The 16,003-nt window shown below is 61.1% G+C and overlaps 2 protein-coding genes and 1 pseudogene across 2 annotated transcripts; 2 read left to right on the top strand and 1 right to left on the bottom strand.

The window, feature by feature from the left end:
* Positions 1-511: 511 nt before the first annotated feature.
* On the top strand, positions 512-8,206 carry MRGPRE (MAS related GPR family member E). The gene is made up of 2 exons (XM_063635894.1): positions 512-852; positions 4,159-8,206. The coding sequence occupies exon 2, from the start codon at positions 4,223-4,225 to the stop codon at positions 5,156-5,158; it is 936 nt and encodes a 311-aa protein (XP_063491964.1). The 5' UTR covers positions 512-852; positions 4,159-4,222; the 3' UTR covers positions 5,159-8,206.
* A 2,891-nt stretch (positions 8,207-11,097) lies between these two features.
* Positions 11,098-11,571, bottom strand: LOC129490684 (putative uncharacterized protein MRGPRG-AS1; annotated as a pseudogene).
* A 2,892-nt stretch (positions 11,572-14,463) lies between these two features.
* On the top strand, positions 14,464-15,391 carry MRGPRG (MAS related GPR family member G). The gene has a single exon (XM_055294506.2). It carries the CDS (start codon positions 14,464-14,466, stop codon positions 15,331-15,333), a length of 870 nt encoding a protein of 289 aa, XP_055150481.2. The 3' UTR covers positions 15,334-15,391.
* Positions 15,392-16,003: the final 612 nt, after the last annotated feature.

The raw sequence follows: 16,003 nt of genomic DNA on the forward strand, positions 1-16,003 counted from the left end.
TTTCTAAAGACAAAGATGAGAAAAGAGTTGCTAGGACCTGGACTCTGGGAGGAACAGAGGCCAAAAAATGACCTTGTTTTCCTTCTCCTGGCACGTCAATTGTGATCTCCCTTAAGGCAGGGCACTGGAAGGAAAGTCACGGTCTGAAACTGGACTTTTTTCCCCTCCGAGACGAGCAGAAATCATTGAATTCACAAGGTCTCCCGGAGCCTGACGCTGCTGTGTTTGATTCTCCTTGGCCGGGGACCACGCGACAGCTTCTTGACACCAGCCATCTACTGTGTGCCTGTGAACGAGGCAGGAGGGACGGCCTCACGCACATCCCCGCTCCTCCCCGCGGTCCCATGCTGCCTGGAGAGCTGGGGCCGGCAGCCTGTGCTCTGCGGAGAGAAAAACACATTTTTGCTGCAAGGACAAGTTCCGCCGGTAGCCCGGCTCTCAGCCGGCGCCTCCGAGGCACAGATGGAGAGAAATGGTCCCTAAAGGGCCCTACAGGGCTTGGTGTCTCTGAGCCAGGAGTGCCGGTGAAGTCACAGCTTGGCTGGGCTCCACCCAGAGATCTGGTTGTTTCCTCTGCCTGCCAGGCCTGCCTGGAAGGCTGCAGGGAGCTTCAGGGTGTCTCTTGCTGTCCACACCTGGGCAAGAGCTGAGCGGAAGAGAAGGGGTCCTCAGAGAGACGCCTTCCTGACCGGCCCCATTCCAGCTGGATGCCATGTGACTCAGAGGAGCCGGTGGACACTGAACAGGAGCCGCCCAGAGGCTCTGGGGACTGGAGCCCTCAGCCGCGGCCAGGACAGATCCAAGGCCCAGGGTCACAGCAGGCAGGTTTCGGCAAGTCCTCTGCCCCCAACGGTGAGTAGCGCAGGTGGCTGGATCAGAGTGGGTCTCTAGGGCCAGCCCAGGCGCTCGGCATTTTCTGGGCTCTTTTGCTGGCCAGATGGTGGCAGGGGCGGGGCGTGGGCAACAGCAGATGCTATCAACAGGGAGATCTCCAGGCTGCAGCCTCTGCCGTCTGACGGCCCGCACCACCTGGTCCGCAGCCTGGGCTGAGTCTGGAAGAGGACGATGGCTTGGGTGATGGCTCCCCCCGCCCAGTGGCTCTGTCTCCTGTCTGCTCTGCTTCCTCCATGATCTAGAGTGTTCCATTCAGGTGCAGACTCTCAAGGGGAGTCATGGGGGCATTCAGGGATAGGCCCTCTCCTCCCTGCCACACCTGGGTGCTGATTCTGGACAGCCTCACGGCTTCTCAGTACTGACTGTCCAGGCAGGACACAGAGCCGCTCCTGGACCACCCAGGGACGGGGAAATGCTGTGCCTCCCTCCTGTTCTCTTCCATCGTCCTTCCTACCCTCCTCCCTTCCTTCTCTCCCTCCTCCTCCTCCTTCCTGTTCTCTTCCTTCGTCCTCCCCCACCTCCTCCCCTCCTTCTCCTCCCTCTCCTCCTCTTCCTGCTCACCAAGGATGCAACAAACTCCTCTACTCCCCACAGTCCTGTAACCCAACTGTGGGGACCCTTCCTACAGAGCTCTGCCTCCCTCCCGAGCCCCCAGTGGGGCACATGGTCCCACAGGGAGACCTGCTCCAGGGTCACAGCAGAGAAGGGGCAGCAGCAGGGTCTGGCTGAGCTCCATGGCTCTAACCCGACATCCCCCTGTTCTCCCCGTTTCCTTCTCTGTCCCCCCATCTCTTCATGCCTCTCCCCTTCCCGCACTCTCCCCGCTCCCTCTACGTCCATCGCTTCCCTGCCATGCTCTCTCCCTGGGGCCCACCCGCAAGCCCGTGTCCTCCTCAGCCATGCAGGAGGTGAGACAGGAGAGGGACCATGGCCCTTGGGGGGCCACAGGCTGGAGAAACCCCATCTGTTGCTTTGGGGCTGGAGCTTGCTGGCGGATCCTGGAGACAGCTCCGTCCATGAGTGGACAGGACTTGTGCCTGGGAGGGGGTCTACCATCAACAGACTTAAGACCTCCCAAAACTCATCTCTGCCTCCCTCTAGGCCTGAGGGTTGGTGACCCCCCAAGCTATCCTGAGTGGGAGAGCATCTGTCATCCTCCCCACGTCTCCCCACCTGTCATGGCAGTGATGCCCCGTCAGCCCCACTCAGGGTGTCCTCCTGATGATGCTGGCCCAGGTGGGTGGGGCTCCTTCCATCACCACCTCACCTCCCACCCATCGCCTGCCTTCCCAGGGCCTTGGGTGCTAGGATGGAGCACAGGGACAGGAGGAAGAGCCCTAAATCCCCAACCAGGCTTGACTCCACCCGCAGGAGATTCAGACTGGACCACGGGCAGGACTCAGCTTCCTGAGGTGCTGGGACTGGGGCCTCTTCTCCACTGAGCCCCCCACCCCATGCCCACCCCTGAGGCGGGGACAACCTCAGGCTGTCATTTCACCCCAGTCAAACAAAAGACCACAGAGCTGAGGGTGTAACCAGAGGGAGATGACCAGCACCTCACAGGGTGGCTAGCACCTCTGTGCTCAGAGATAGCCCCGCCCCGGGCCACCTCTCCCCAGCATCCCAGCACCACAGCGTCCCCCTGCATGGCTTCGGGTGCGCCTATCGCTGGAGGGAGACAGCAGGGGTTCTGAGCACAACCTTGAGGTGGGAAGAAGCCACTAAGACCAGCTATGGGGGTTTCTGCTTGTACCCCCACCCTCCTCACCCTAGGTCCCAGCCCTCCCAGGACACAGGAGCACCAGCCACCACCAAGGTGGGAGGGGCACCTGGTGTCAGCCCCTGACCCCAGCCAGTCTCTGGGGAGAGGCAAGGCCCCATCCCATCTCCCCCAACCCCAAGAGGAGAAGCTGGGGTCACCAAGCACTCGGGGACACATGACAGGCCAGGTAACCACAGGGGCAGCATGGGGCCGGGGATCTGACGGTGTGTCTCTGGCTCTGAGCACCCGGCAGTCTCCTAGTGTCTATTACTTGCTGTATTTCTGGCAAAGCTGTGATGAAGACTCCGATTCCAGTCTAGGACCCCTGGGATTTGTGCTGCCTCCCAGGACTCAGCACCCCTCCCGCAGGACCTGCCCCCATGAGCCGACTGCCTTGGGAGGGGATGGAGGGAGGCTGGAGACGCCATGGAAGCTCAGGGCCCCTCCCAGTCCCATCATCAGACAGCTACCTCTTCTCCCCATGGGGAAAGGGTGGGCGACGTTGAGCAGGATGCAGCCTTCCCATGTGCCCCCTACCCAGCAGAGGGCTGCAGTCCTGCCGTAGGCTGCCTACCCCACAGAGGGCTGGAGTCCTGCTGTAGGACAGCAGGGACATGGCCAGGGGAGAGGGAGGTTTCCTGGGGCCCTGATGTGGCTGCAGGGTGTAACCAAGCTGGAGGGCTGGGGACCGGGAGTCCACTGGCAAACAACCCCTCGTGGATGTCAAGGAAATGCCTGAAAGAGTTGAGGGCTGCTTTAAGATGATGACAAAAAGCCCCCCAGCCACTGTAAGCTGTCCCTCTGTGGTCACACCACTCATTAGACATGGGCGGTGCCTCCTGCTCTGCCTATGACTTTAAAATAAGGCCGTTCTTTGGGAGGCCAAGGCAGGCGGATCACAAGGTCAGGAGTTCGAGACCAGCCTGGCCAATATGGTGAAACCCTGTCTTTACTAAAAATGCAATAAATTAGCTGGGCATGGTGATGCACGCCTGTAATCCCAGCTCTTCAGGAGGCTGAGACAGGAGAATCACTTGAACCTGGGAGGCAGAGGTTGCAGTGAGCCGAGATGGTGCCATTGCACTCTAGCCTGGGAAACAGAGCCAGACTCCATCTCAAAAAAAAAAAAAAAAAAAAAAAAAGGTCATTCTGAGGATCAAGGCACCATTAGCAACAGGGAGCCCCATGGGTCTCAGACCCTCTTCCCACATCTCCTGGTCCCTGCCCCCACCTGGCCTGCAGGGACCAGCCCCATGGAAGGCCCTTGAGGCCAGGTAACCATGGGGAGGGGAGGAATGGGGAGGCCTTCCTCCTGAGTGTCTTAGGGAAGAGAAGCTTAGGTCAGGTGGCTGAGGGTAGAAATGGGAGAAGGGCCTCCTCCTGGAGGGTCTCACCATTCCCTTGGTCACCCACACAACCCTTAGCTATCTCATCTCCCCTGATGTGGGGAAGAGCAGGGGGCATGGATTCCTGAGCCCCAGACTCAACTGTTGTGGTTGCAGGGGCATCAGGAGAGAGAGTGAGCAGAACACACTCCCACAGCACCCCCTGGCCCCCCGCCCTACAATGGAGCCCAGAGAAGCTGGACAGCATGTGGGGGCCACCGACGGCACCCAGGAGGATGTGGCCTTCAACCTCATCATCCTGTCCCTCACTGAGGGGCTCGGCCTCTGTGGGCTGCTGGGGAACGGGGCGGTCCTCTGGCTGCTCAGCTCCAACGTCTACAGAAACCCCTTCGCCATCTACCTCCTGGACGTGGCCTGCGCAGACCTCATCTTCCTTGGCTGCCACATGGTGGCCATCGTCCCCGACTTGCTGCAAGGCCGGCTGGACTTCCCGGGCTTCGTGCAGACCAGCCTGGCAACGCTGCGCTTCTTCTGCTACATCGTGGGCCTGAGTCTCCTGGTGGCCGTCAGCGTGGAGCAGTGCCTGGCTGCCCTCTTCCCGGCCTGGTACTCGTGCCGCCGCCCACGCCACCTGACCACCTGCGTGTGTGCCCTCACCTGGGCCCTCTGCCTGCTGCTGCACCTGCTGCTCAGCGGCGCCTGCACCCAGTTCTTCGGGGAGCCCAGCCGCCACTTGTGCCGGACGCTGTGGCTGGTGGCAGCAGTGCTGCTGGCTGTGCTGTGTTGCACCATGTGTGGAGCCAGCCTTATGCTGCTGCTGCGGGTGGAGCGAGGCCCCCAGCGGCCCCCACCCCGGGGCTTCCCCGGGCTCATCCTCCTCGCCGTCCTCCTCTTCCTCTTCTGCGGCCTGCCCTTCGGGATCTACTGGCTGTCCCGGAACCTGCTCTGGCACATCCCCCACTACTTCTACCACTTCAGCTTCCTCATGGCCGCCGTGCACTGTGCGGCCAAGCCCGTTGTCTATTTCTGCCTGGGCAGTGCCCAGGGCCGCAGGCTGCCCCTCCGGCTGGTCCTCCATCGAGCGCTGGGAGACGAGGCTGAGCTGGGGGCCGTCAGGGAGACCTCCCGCCGGGGCCTGGTGGACGTAGCAGCCTGAGCCCTGGGGGCCCTGACCCCAGCTGCAGCCCCCGTGAGGCAAGAGGGTGACTTGGGGAAGGTGGTGGGGTCAGAGGCTGGGGCCAGTCGGACCTGGAGGAGGCCTTGGTGGGTGACCCGGTCATGTGCTGCCAAAGCTGTGACCCTCGGTCCGGAGCATGAGGCTCCCCTGGGAGGCAGCTGGAAAGGCAAGGTCTCTACATGCCCAGGCAGGCGGGCCGGGTCTCTGGGGAGAAGGCCGAGGAATGTGCATTTTTGGGAAACCTCCCTAACGGTTCATGCACTGGCACTCGAGAGCTGCTGGTGCTACCCATTCCCTGCTCAGCTGCAGTGAGGAGACCTCGGAAACGAAGGAAGCAAGGCCAGACGCCAGATGAGGGGCAGGTCCAGGCCCTCCCGCAGCCCACCTCCCCTCCCACTCTAGCTTCCTCAGTGCTGCAGGTGCACCCACAGAGAACACAGCCATCCCCTCAGCTCGCCATGTGCCCTCTGTGGAAGCTAAATTGACCCTAAAATGGAAGACTGCCCAAAACTTGATCCCCTCCCCCAACGAACTGTATCCAAAGCAGCCAGCAGCCTTTTTGTCCTGGGTCCGTTATGTTGTCATGGGTAATTAAGCAGGAAAATGCGGTGATACTGCAGAGCCACTCATTCTATCAGTATAAGGGTGTGCATTGATCAAAAGCTGTACCCCCAACCCCAGCACAGATGTTGTGAGGAAAAGCAGGGGCTGAGGCTTCCAGAAGGCTGTGGGGCTGTGTGTGATCATCAGCCCATTGCTCAAGGCCGTGCAGCTCAGACCTGGACAATGCAACCCTCGCTCGGAGCTTCAGAAAAGCCGGCCCCATGGGTATCCCTGGGTATTAGGAGGATGCACCCTGGGTGGGTGGAGAGGCTCCTTACAGCCCCACCCAGCAGCCTGCAGCCCTGTCTCCCCACGGGACCCAGGTCTTCAGCAACCAGAAAGCTTCACACCGGCCCCATCCAAGGCAGTTCACTCACCTCTGTCCTGAGCAGGTCCTGCTCCAGATGGTCCCTCTGAGGAAGGAACCCAGGCTTCACCCCTCAACAGGTTTCCGAGCTTCCGCTGAGTGCCAGGCCTGGCTACCATCCAGGAGCATGTGCCGGGGTGCTGGAGCAGGGGCTTTGGAGCCCACAGCCTGGGCTGAGCCCCGCTAGCCACCCCACTGTGCCGCCAAGGCCATCTCTGAACATCCCTATGCCTCTGCCTGCTGGTCTGTAAAATATAAGAACCCAGTACTTTCAGGCCTCTCGTGAGCCCAAGAGAAATGTTTGTCGAGTCTACTGCCACCAACGCCACACATCCAAGTCCACAGTGCAATTCTTAGCCACAGACCAAGGCATCTGAGAGTGTTTTCTTTGATTTCTGACTCCGGCCTCCATGCTTGGTGATGGAGGGACATTCCCTCTGGGCCATGACTGAACCTGTCCCTCTTGACTCTGGGTGTGAGTCGCAGACCCCTGGTCAGCACCCTGGAATCTGGCTCTACCATGGGGGCTGCACTGGGCCCCTCCCAGCCCACACAGTGCATTCACCCCAGGCTCCCGCACGAGATCGGCAAGCCTGGGTCCAGGTATCCCTTGAGACTGGGAGCCCCAGGGGCTGGACCCACCTCTCCTAGAGCACCTCCAGCCCCCACCTGGGGACTTACGTCCTCCCAAATTATCTCCGGCCCAGGATCTGGACAGGGCCCTCTCTCTCCACCTCCAGGACATGATTAGCAACTTCAGTTCCTCAGCTGGGGAAACGAACAGAAAGGGAAGTGGCTTGTCCACAAATTCCACTTTCAGCCCCGGGACATAAACTTCCCCCAGAACAAGGAAGAACTAGGAGGAAAAGCAGACTGATCTCACGGACATGACCTCACCATGGACGTGATCCCGGGGAATCCTTGTAATAATGTAGGAAGGTGCTCCCACTCTACAGATGAGACCACCAAGGCTCAGAGGGGCTATGTGGCCGTTCAGGACCACAAGAAAGCGGCAGAGCCAGAAGGTGACTCCCAGCACCACCGTCCCACCCCACACGCTCCGCCTCATTGGACCAGGGCTGGCTCAGGTGTCCTCAGCCCCACACTGGCTCCCCCAACCCCGGCCCCATCCGCACCCAGACCCCTTTGCTGCATAAGGTCCAGAGAGGTCAGGGACCCTTAGAATGCTCACTTCTTCCCAGAGAGCCTGCCCTCAGTGTCCAGGAGATTGGGGTGGCTCTAGATTCCTCCTTATTAGCCCACTCCTTCCCGAGGAGTCCAGGAAATGTGGCCTCATCTGAGGTCTCCATGGAAACTGGGCCCAGCCCGTCCCCACTCTAGTAGCTGGTGTGGCAGCAGGTACATGGCCTGATGGCCCAGGATGCTGGTGGAGTGTCCCCTTGGCCCCAGATCTGCCAGCTTAGCCTCCAGTTCTGTGGTCCCTGAGCCCTCAGGACATTAGGACCGTGTGGGCTGGCCTCCAAACTGGAGGCTGAGCTTCCATCCAGGCTCCCACCTGCCCCTGCCCAGCCTGTGCCTCCTCTGACCTCCCCCACTGCACCTCCTTTTCTGCCCCCAGAGCCACAAGCCCCACCAGGGACCCTTGGCTGCCCTCAATCCCTAGACCCCACCCTGCAGGACCCTGGGGCCTCACTGCTCAAAGGCCACCTCCACCTGGGTCGCAGGCAAAGCTCCTTGGCCAGTGCCCAGCCCACCCCATCCACCCGCACCCCTGGGCCCCTGCGGGGCTGCCACGGCCAGCACAGAGTTCCCAAGAACAGGCAGTTACTGCTGGGGGCAGCCAACATTCCAGGGAGCCTGTGTATGTGAGGACTGTCCTCAGGGTCCAGGGAGGCTGTGAGTGAGGCCTGTGTGTGTGAGAACACGAGCAGAGACAAACCTGCAGCCAGCTTCCCCGTCCCCTCCCCAGCGCTGGGGTGCGAGTCTGTAAATCAGCCTGTGCTGCGTGGCGTCTTCATGGGGCGAGGCAGGCTCACTCCTCAGCTAGTTCATTAGCTCACATGCTGGAAAAATAAAACCAAACATCACACCTAAAACATGACCGTGGCTTTAGTTTTGTTGTTCTCATGAAATTGCACAATTCTTCCACAACCTTGATGCTTTTCCTCTGAAACACACCCCACCCACCCACCCGCCCTGATGGTGCCCCCACGATGCCCAGCTGGAGAGAGGCTGCTCCTGGCAGCTCCCAAGGCCATGGGGTTTCCTGTCCATTCCGCTTCCTGCTTCCCCACCACCCCCATGTGTGGCCACTGAAGTGTGTCAGACCTGGTTATTCTAATAAAGGGGTAATTTTCTTTTAAGCTATTGGATCTCACTAGCAGCAAAGCCAGCGCATTCCGGGTCATTACTCTGCCTTGGGTGCTGGGTCACACATGTAACATGCATGATGTCACATGAACTTCCCAAGTAACCCACAGAAAACTGAGGCTTCGAGAGACTGAGAGGGCCTGGCAGGAGCTACCGCCGGACACAGCAGAGCCCAGTGCTGGCCGCCACCGAGGGGCTCTGGTTTCTAAGCTGGGTGCTCCCAGCCTGGAGCCCTCTGTCCCCTGGTGGAAGGAGGGAGCAGCAGCCCTGTGGGAGCCCCTAGCTCTGGGCCACGCAAGACTCCCACCTGGGAAGAAGGAGGGAGGGAGGCAGAAGGAGGGTGGCCTCAGGTCCGGTCCACCAGCCTCCACAGCTCCCGGTACTCCCTGTTCCACCCAGGTCTTCTTTTCTGTGTGCTGAAGCTTTGGCATCTGGGGCCTTGCAGACCCCAAGGGACGGCCCTTCCCAGCGTCAGTCGATTGCTAGAGAGTGACAACGCCTTCATGAGCTCACCTTTCAAATGCAGACCCACGCCCAGCCCCTCCTCTATCCAGCTCCCACACTCCCAGCCACTATCCCTGCCCTCATCACCCCAGGGCCAGGTTCCAGACCACCAGGGACAGGCTCTAGGACCCAGAGCTCTGAAATTGTTCCAGATGCCAACCCTAAACCCGCTTACATTGGCTGCCTCACCCACCACTCCTTCTTCCAGAAACCATGGGGAAACTCCCATCCACATTTCCCCTCCCCTCTCCCTCTGCCTCCTGACCAACCCAGTACTGCCCCATGTGGCCCCTGTGGGGTCGCCCTCCCCTCCTCCTGGGAGCTATGAGTTAGCAACCATCTCTTCAACGGCAGCGTCTCCTGAGCTGGCGGCCTCGCCTATCTGAATAATAATAATAATAATAATGCCTATATTAAAACACTCCCACTATCAAGCTCCTCTGCAGACAGGCAGGGGTGAGGGTGCGCAGGACCCCGCTGGACACCCAGTCCCCACTCTCCATCTGCCCTGGGGGACCTGGGAAATCCTGTGTTCTCCCCTGGGCTGAGTCAGGCCGATGTTGTCCTGAAGGTCAGATAGGATGGTGGCATGGAAACCACATGAACGGAGATGGGTTCCTGGCGAACCGGCTGAAACCTGCGCTGTTCCTGCCTCCTCAGTGGCCCCCAGCCAGCCCCCACATAGATCACCACTGAGTCCCCACAACACACCCGAGGTGATAAAATCATTGCCCACACTTTCAGACTAGGACACTGCCCAGGGCCACGGAGCTGCTGTAGGGTGAGCTGCGCAGGTCACCATGCAGCCCCAGCCCGCAGCTCAAACCATCAGACAAGCTCAGGACGGCTGTGTTCAGACAAACCACACCTGAGCGTCTGCACCACCTGGACAAGCAATTTGAGTTTGCGGTGCCTTGGTTTCCCCATCTGCAGGCAAGGATGACAAGGTCGCCATCTCAGACGGCGCTGGGGGGGCGCATGGGAGGCGTGGTGGAGTGGCTGGCGCTCACTCAGAGCGCTCTCCTAGAACGGCACCGGCGTGCCACCTGAGGCCCAGTGGAGCGGCATGCACTCACGCAGAGAGCTCACCTAAACGGTACCAGCGTGCCACCTGCCTTGCAGTCATTTCTTGCAGCAGCTGGAACAAATAACCAGAACAAATAACTACAACCGGGTGGCTTCACACAGCAGGACTTGATTCTCTTGGTTACGCAGGACAGAAGTCTGAGGTCAAGACGGCGGCAGGGCCGCGCTCCCCGAGGGCTCCAGGGGAAGGTGCTGTCTCATCTCTTTCAGCTCCTGGTGGCTCTGGCCCTCCTTGGCCTGTGGCTGTGTAACCCCTGCTGGCCTCCAACCTCACGTGGCCTCCCCCTGCTCTCCAGCGTCCCTCCTCTCCTTTCCTGTATAAGGACACTTGTCATTGCATTTAGGGCCCACACAGATACTCCAGGACAAGCTCATCTCAAAATCCATGTATCTGCCAAGGCCCTTTTCTCCAGGAAGAGCTCGTGCACAGCTTCCAGCGACTGGGACGTGGACACATCTTCTGAGGCCACCGTCGGCCATGACACGGATGGGGCGGGCATTGGCTCTGTCCTCCTTGCAACACCGGGAGCAATTGCTCCCCCAACAGAGGCTCCCCCCACGCATTCCACCCGCACCAGACCCCTCCCAGAGAGCACAAGACGGACCGAAGCCCAGCCTTGGCGGGGCCGACACCCATGCCCCACGGGGGAAACCCAGCCAGGTGAGAAAGCGGAAGCTGGCCTAGACGGGGGGCAAACACGAGAAGGGGCTGTGGGAGGGGTTGGGGTGATGGAGAAACCATGGTTGGTGGCTGCCTGGGCCTGGCCGGGGCTGGCCGAGCTGCACAGGACGTCCTCCCTAAGAGCTTCACCCCAAGCTGCCTCAAACAACTGCCCTTGCCCAGCACTCCTTGAAGTGCCCATAGAAAGCGACACCAGAAATTAGGCCATCCCACTCCCAGTGGCCCTTAGACAGGGGAAGCCCTCCACAGGCACAGGGTTGCCATTGCCATTGGAGACCTGGGATAGGAGACTGCTACCTGGGATAGAAGCCAGGCGCCCTGCCTGGCTTGAGGATGTGCGAGGGATCAAAACTCTTCACCTTGCGCACTGTGGCTGACGCTGAGCTCCCCATCCCACCCCTGATGGCGAGGCGGCCAGGAGGGACCCAGGCAGGTGGTCTCCCTCTGTGCGTCCCTCTGGGCCCCTGGTGACTGCAGGTGACCAGAGCTACCAACTAAGTTAACAGAGATACTCAGTTTCACCCAAACAGGAGGCAGGTAAGGAAGCCTTGGAGGGGCTGGTTGAAACAGGCCTGGACGGTGACCTCGAGGAGGAGGTGGAGCCATGCCGGGAGAGGTCCTGGAGACCAGCGAGGACCAGCATCTGGGGTGGAGCCAGCAGGCAGGGTGGTAGGAGGTGCCCCTGGGCCACACGAGCTGCGCTGTGCGTTTCAAAGCCATGTGCAACAATGCTGGGAGCTGGGTAGCCAGCAGGCCCCGCCTAGAGCCCCACAGGCTGCTGGTTTGTGTTACAGAAGTGATTTCCGAAGCCAAGTCCATTTGAGAAATGTGAAGAGAAACAGCATCTTTATGACCGAATTTCCGGCTTGAGCTAACACACTCTGCATCCCACTCAGGAGCTGTGGAACGCAGTCCGTGGAAGGAAAAAGTCTCTTTTCAAGAACATCTCACTGTCCAGTGTTCTGCAGAGCAAAATGCGGAAAACAATCCGTCAGCGGCTGGGAGCCCAGGCTCTGGGGCAAACAGACAGACAGTGACAGGGCCTCCTTAGGAAGGGGTGGGGGCCGCCTCTGCAGACCACCCACAGACGTACTGGTCAGCTGACACATTAGGAGAGCCAGGCCCTAGCCTGGAAACCCAGGCTTCGAGCTGTCCATAAACGGTCAGTCCAGTGAGAGGGGGAAACCAAGGCACAGAGAGGTTAGGTTATTCTCTCAAGGCCACACAGCCAGGCCCCTGTCCACAGTTCTAGGCCCCCTGTGCCCACAGCCGACCAAAGACTGGCAGGAGCAGCCCAACATCAGTGGGGCAGCCGGAAGGTGGCCCAGCCTCACTGGGCACAGAGGGTCTCCATTCTCCTTCTCCCTCCCCTCCACGCACCAGGTGATATGGGAGCGGGTGGAAGGCACTGACCTGGTGCCTTCAGTTCCCCTGCCAGAGGCGCTGAGGAGGAAGGAAAGGCCTGCCCACACTGACAACTTTTTGTTTGAGCTCATTCCTGCAATTCCTGTGAACAGTGCCACACCCTGTCAGTTCTAGGGAACTAGCCGGGTGCCCTCCGTCCAGCCAGCTGGGTCCCAGAGGACATGAAAGGATTTAGGGACCAGGAGGAGCCTCCAGGCACTGAACGCTGGTCTGAGCACAGAAGGGCCTGAGAGAGCTGAGGGCAGCCTCGTCACAGGTAAGAAGGCTCCGCCGGCCCCCACTGCACCCCCCAGGTGAGGCACTGGCACCCTCCCCTGCCCGCTGCAGTGGCCCCTGCTCTCAGCCTGGCTCCCCGGTGGATGGGGCTGGCTGGGACATTTGGATTTCCTTTGGGAAGGGAAGGCAGGGCGGGATGGGGGTGGGCATGCCGGCTGAGTTGAAATGTGTGGACACCAGAGCTCCAGGGCTTCGCTGGAGCAGGCCAGGCAGGTGAACCTGTTCCGATAACAATGAAGATGCCCCCTCCTGCCGCCGTGCCACTCCTCTCTGTAACTCTCTCTCCAGGAATAGAGCCCACCCTCACCCCAGCACGGGGACCCAAGCGCCGGCCTCACCCCCAGCCCTCAGACTCTGAGCCGGAGCCAGAGCACAGCCAGGAGGGTCTGGTTACCTCCTTGGGGAAACTGAGGCTCAGAGAGGGGAGGTGTGTTTCCACCCCACCACCCCACCCCCAGTCACCACGGTCACCACCACAATCCAGGGTCCGGACGAGGTCTCCCACTCCCCCTGGCTGGGCTTGGAGGACAGGCCACCATCACCGTGTGCCTGGCCACGGCAAGGCACAGGAGCCAAGGCCCGAGCCGCACTCCCCACCCCCCGACTAGGGGCAACGACACGCACAAAGAAGGTGCCGGGGGATGCTCTGGCATGAGGCAGGGGCTCACGGGGGTCGGAGGAAGCTGCAGGGGGTTGCAGGCCCCTGAGAAGGAGCAAAACCTTGAAGTATGGTGGGACCTGGGTCAGGGAAGAGGTATTGAGGGCTGTCTGGGCCAGGGACACAACCCAGGCAAAGGTGTGACAGGGAGGGCTCCAGGTGTGTGTTGGCAGCTTGATTGCCCTCTCTCTCTCTGTCTGTCTGTCTCTCTCTCTCACCCTGTCTGTCTCATCTCTGTTTCTCTGTGTGTATCTCTGTCTCTGTCTCCCTATCTCTCTCCCTGTCTCTGTCTCTCTGTCTCTGTCTCTCAATGTCTGTCTACATCACTCTGTCTCTCCCTGTCTCTCTGTCTCTCTCTATCTCTCTTCTCTCTCCCGTGTCTCTCACCCCTGACGCCGCCACCGCTGAGCCTGGGTCCTGATGCATCTCCCAGGACTAAGAACAGGACCTATGTGGATCCTGGGGGAGGAGGGATGGCTGGAAAGCGAAGGGCTGCTCTGAGGCCCTCTGCCTTTCAGTGCAGCTTCCAGTGGCCAATCTCTCTCGCGCTCTGAGAACATCCGCGGTGACTCTCAGCCTCGCTCCTTGCAAGTGGCCACTTGTATCTGCCCCTTCCCTCGTGTTAGCGGCTCCTGGAGAGGCCACCTGGCACTGCCACCATCACCAAAGCCCCTCTCTTGGTTTGAGGCTTCAGAGCAGCCTCCTGAGTGCACCGCCGGCAGCATGAGCCCCGGGATCCAGCTTCTGCTTAGGCCGGGAGTGCACAGGGAAGGCTGGGGGCTCCCTCCAGCTCCTCACACCACATCTTCCCTCCTCCCTCCTTCTCAGGCCACCTGCAGCCTCTGCCTTTGGGCACCTCCCTGGACACCTCCGGAGACCCTCTGGGGAGGGGACTTCGCCAGCAGGCTGGTCTAGGCTCGCCAGGTGGGAGCCCCATGAGGGTCCACTGTGGAGAAGCTCCCATCTCTGGGGGAAGAGGAAGGCCCCACACGTGGGTTCCCCATGCACGTCCCCTCTGTCTGCAGAGCTTTGTCTGGCACACGGTGGAGGGTGCAGCGTCACCCTCACCACATCCATGAGCGACGTGGACATCTTTTGAGTACGTTAGTGCACCAGGGCCTGCCCGCAGGCATGGGGAGGCGTTAGGCATGCCTGACCTGAGGTGCAGAGGGCTGAGCCCCGGCTGAGGTCCCGCCGCTGGGAAGGGTGGTCCAGGGGCTGCACCCAGAGGGCACCTGCAGGGCCATGGATGCCACTACCTGTGCCCCCAGCGGGGGCACAAAAGAACACCCAAGGACTATGTCTGTCTCCCTCTTGCAGGTCCCTCGCCAGCACCCTCTGAGCCGGCCAGGATGTTTGGGCTGTTCGGCCTCTGGAGAACCTTCGACAGTGTGGTCTTCTACCTGACGCTGATCGTGGGCCTCGGGGGACTGGTAGGTAACGGGCTGGTGCTCTGGAACCTCGGCTTCCACATCAAGAAGGGCCCCTTCTCCGTCTACCTGCTGCACCTGGCCGCCGCGGACTTCCTGTTCCTCTCCTGCCACGTGGGCTTCTCCGTGGCTCAGGCTGCCCTGGGCACCCAGGACACACTCTACTTCGTGCTCACCTTCCTGTGGTTCGCGGTGGGGCTCTGGCTGCTGGTGGCCTTCAGCGTGGAGCGCTGCCTCTCCGACCTCTTCCCCACCTGCTACCAGGGCTGCCGGCCCAGACACGCCTCGGTCATCCTCTGTACCCTGGCATGGGCCCTAACCCTGCCGGCCGTGCTGCTGCCCGCCAACGCCTGCGGCCTGCTGCACAACAGCGCGCGCCCCCTGGTCTGCCTGCGCTACCACGTGGCCAGCGTCACCTGGTTCCTGGTGCTGGCCTGCGTGGCCTGGACGGCTGGCGTGGTCCTCTTTGTCTGGGTGACCTGCTGCTCCACGCGCCCGCGGCCCAGGCTCTATGGCATCGTCCTGGGTGCGTTGCTCCTGCTCTTCTTCTGTGGCCTGCCCTTGGTCCTCTACTGGAGCCTGCAGCCCATGCTGAACTTCCTGCTGCACATGTTTTCCCCACTGGCCACGCTGCTGGCCTGCGTCAACAGCAGCTCCAAGCCCCTCATCTACTTGGGGCTGGGCCGGCAGCCCGGGAAGCGGGAGCCGCTGCGGGTGATACTGTGGAGGGCCCTGGGGGAGGGCGCCGAGCTGAGTGCCAGGGGACAGTCCCTGCCCATGGGCCTCCTATAAGTGGGCTTGCTGCACCCACAGGGCCTGCCAGGAGGTGCCCACCCCTACCGACCCTTGCCCACCCCACACCCAGATGCTTCCAGGACCGGGAGGAGCCCCGCCCACCACCTAGCTCTTACCCTGAGCACCCAAGGACTGGACACAGCTGGAGAGACTTGGCCCTGACCACCCCCCAGCCAGGCCTGCTGAGCATGAGGGAGGGAGGAAAATGGAGCTGGAGAGAGGTTGGGCAAGGAGGGAGAAAGCCTCCTGAATAGGGGTGAGGACGGGCACCACGCCCCCAGGCCCAGCCCAGATCCCCTCACCCGGCCCCTCCCCACCCTGCTGCACCTGAGTCCCAGGAGAGAAAACTGCGAAGTAAAACAGAGCCAGCCACCAGCCCATGGTGGCTGGATTGGAACCCAGGCTTCCACAGTCCTGGGCTAGGTAGGCACCGTCCATGCCACCTGCTGGCTGAGGCTCTGATTCTCCCACTACAGAGTTGTGGTGGAACTACTCCTTACTCCCCACCCCGCTCAGCCATCACTGTCCTGCCCACCCCACGGGGACCACACCCAGGGCTCTGTCCCCCTCTCTGAGGCCCAGGACTGGCAAGTGCCCTATATCACCAGCAGAGGCCACCAGGTGGTGCTGCCTCTGCACAGAACAGACCCAGCCCCGTGGGCCGGTA

The sequence above is a fragment of the Symphalangus syndactylus genome, chromosome 1 (assembly GCF_028878055.3).
Source record: "Symphalangus syndactylus isolate Jambi chromosome 1, NHGRI_mSymSyn1-v2.1_pri, whole genome shotgun sequence".
Classification (NCBI taxonomy): Eukaryota; Metazoa; Chordata; class Mammalia; order Primates; family Hylobatidae; genus Symphalangus; species Symphalangus syndactylus.

Coding starts and splice junctions, on each gene's coding strand:
- MRGPRG (XM_055294506.2), top strand. CDS start 14,464: ATGTTTGGGCTGTTCGGCCTCTGGAGAACCTTCGACAGTGTGGTCTTC.
- MRGPRE (XM_063635894.1), top strand. CDS start 4,223: ATGGAGCCCAGAGAAGCTGGACAGCATGTGGGGGCCACCGACGGCACC.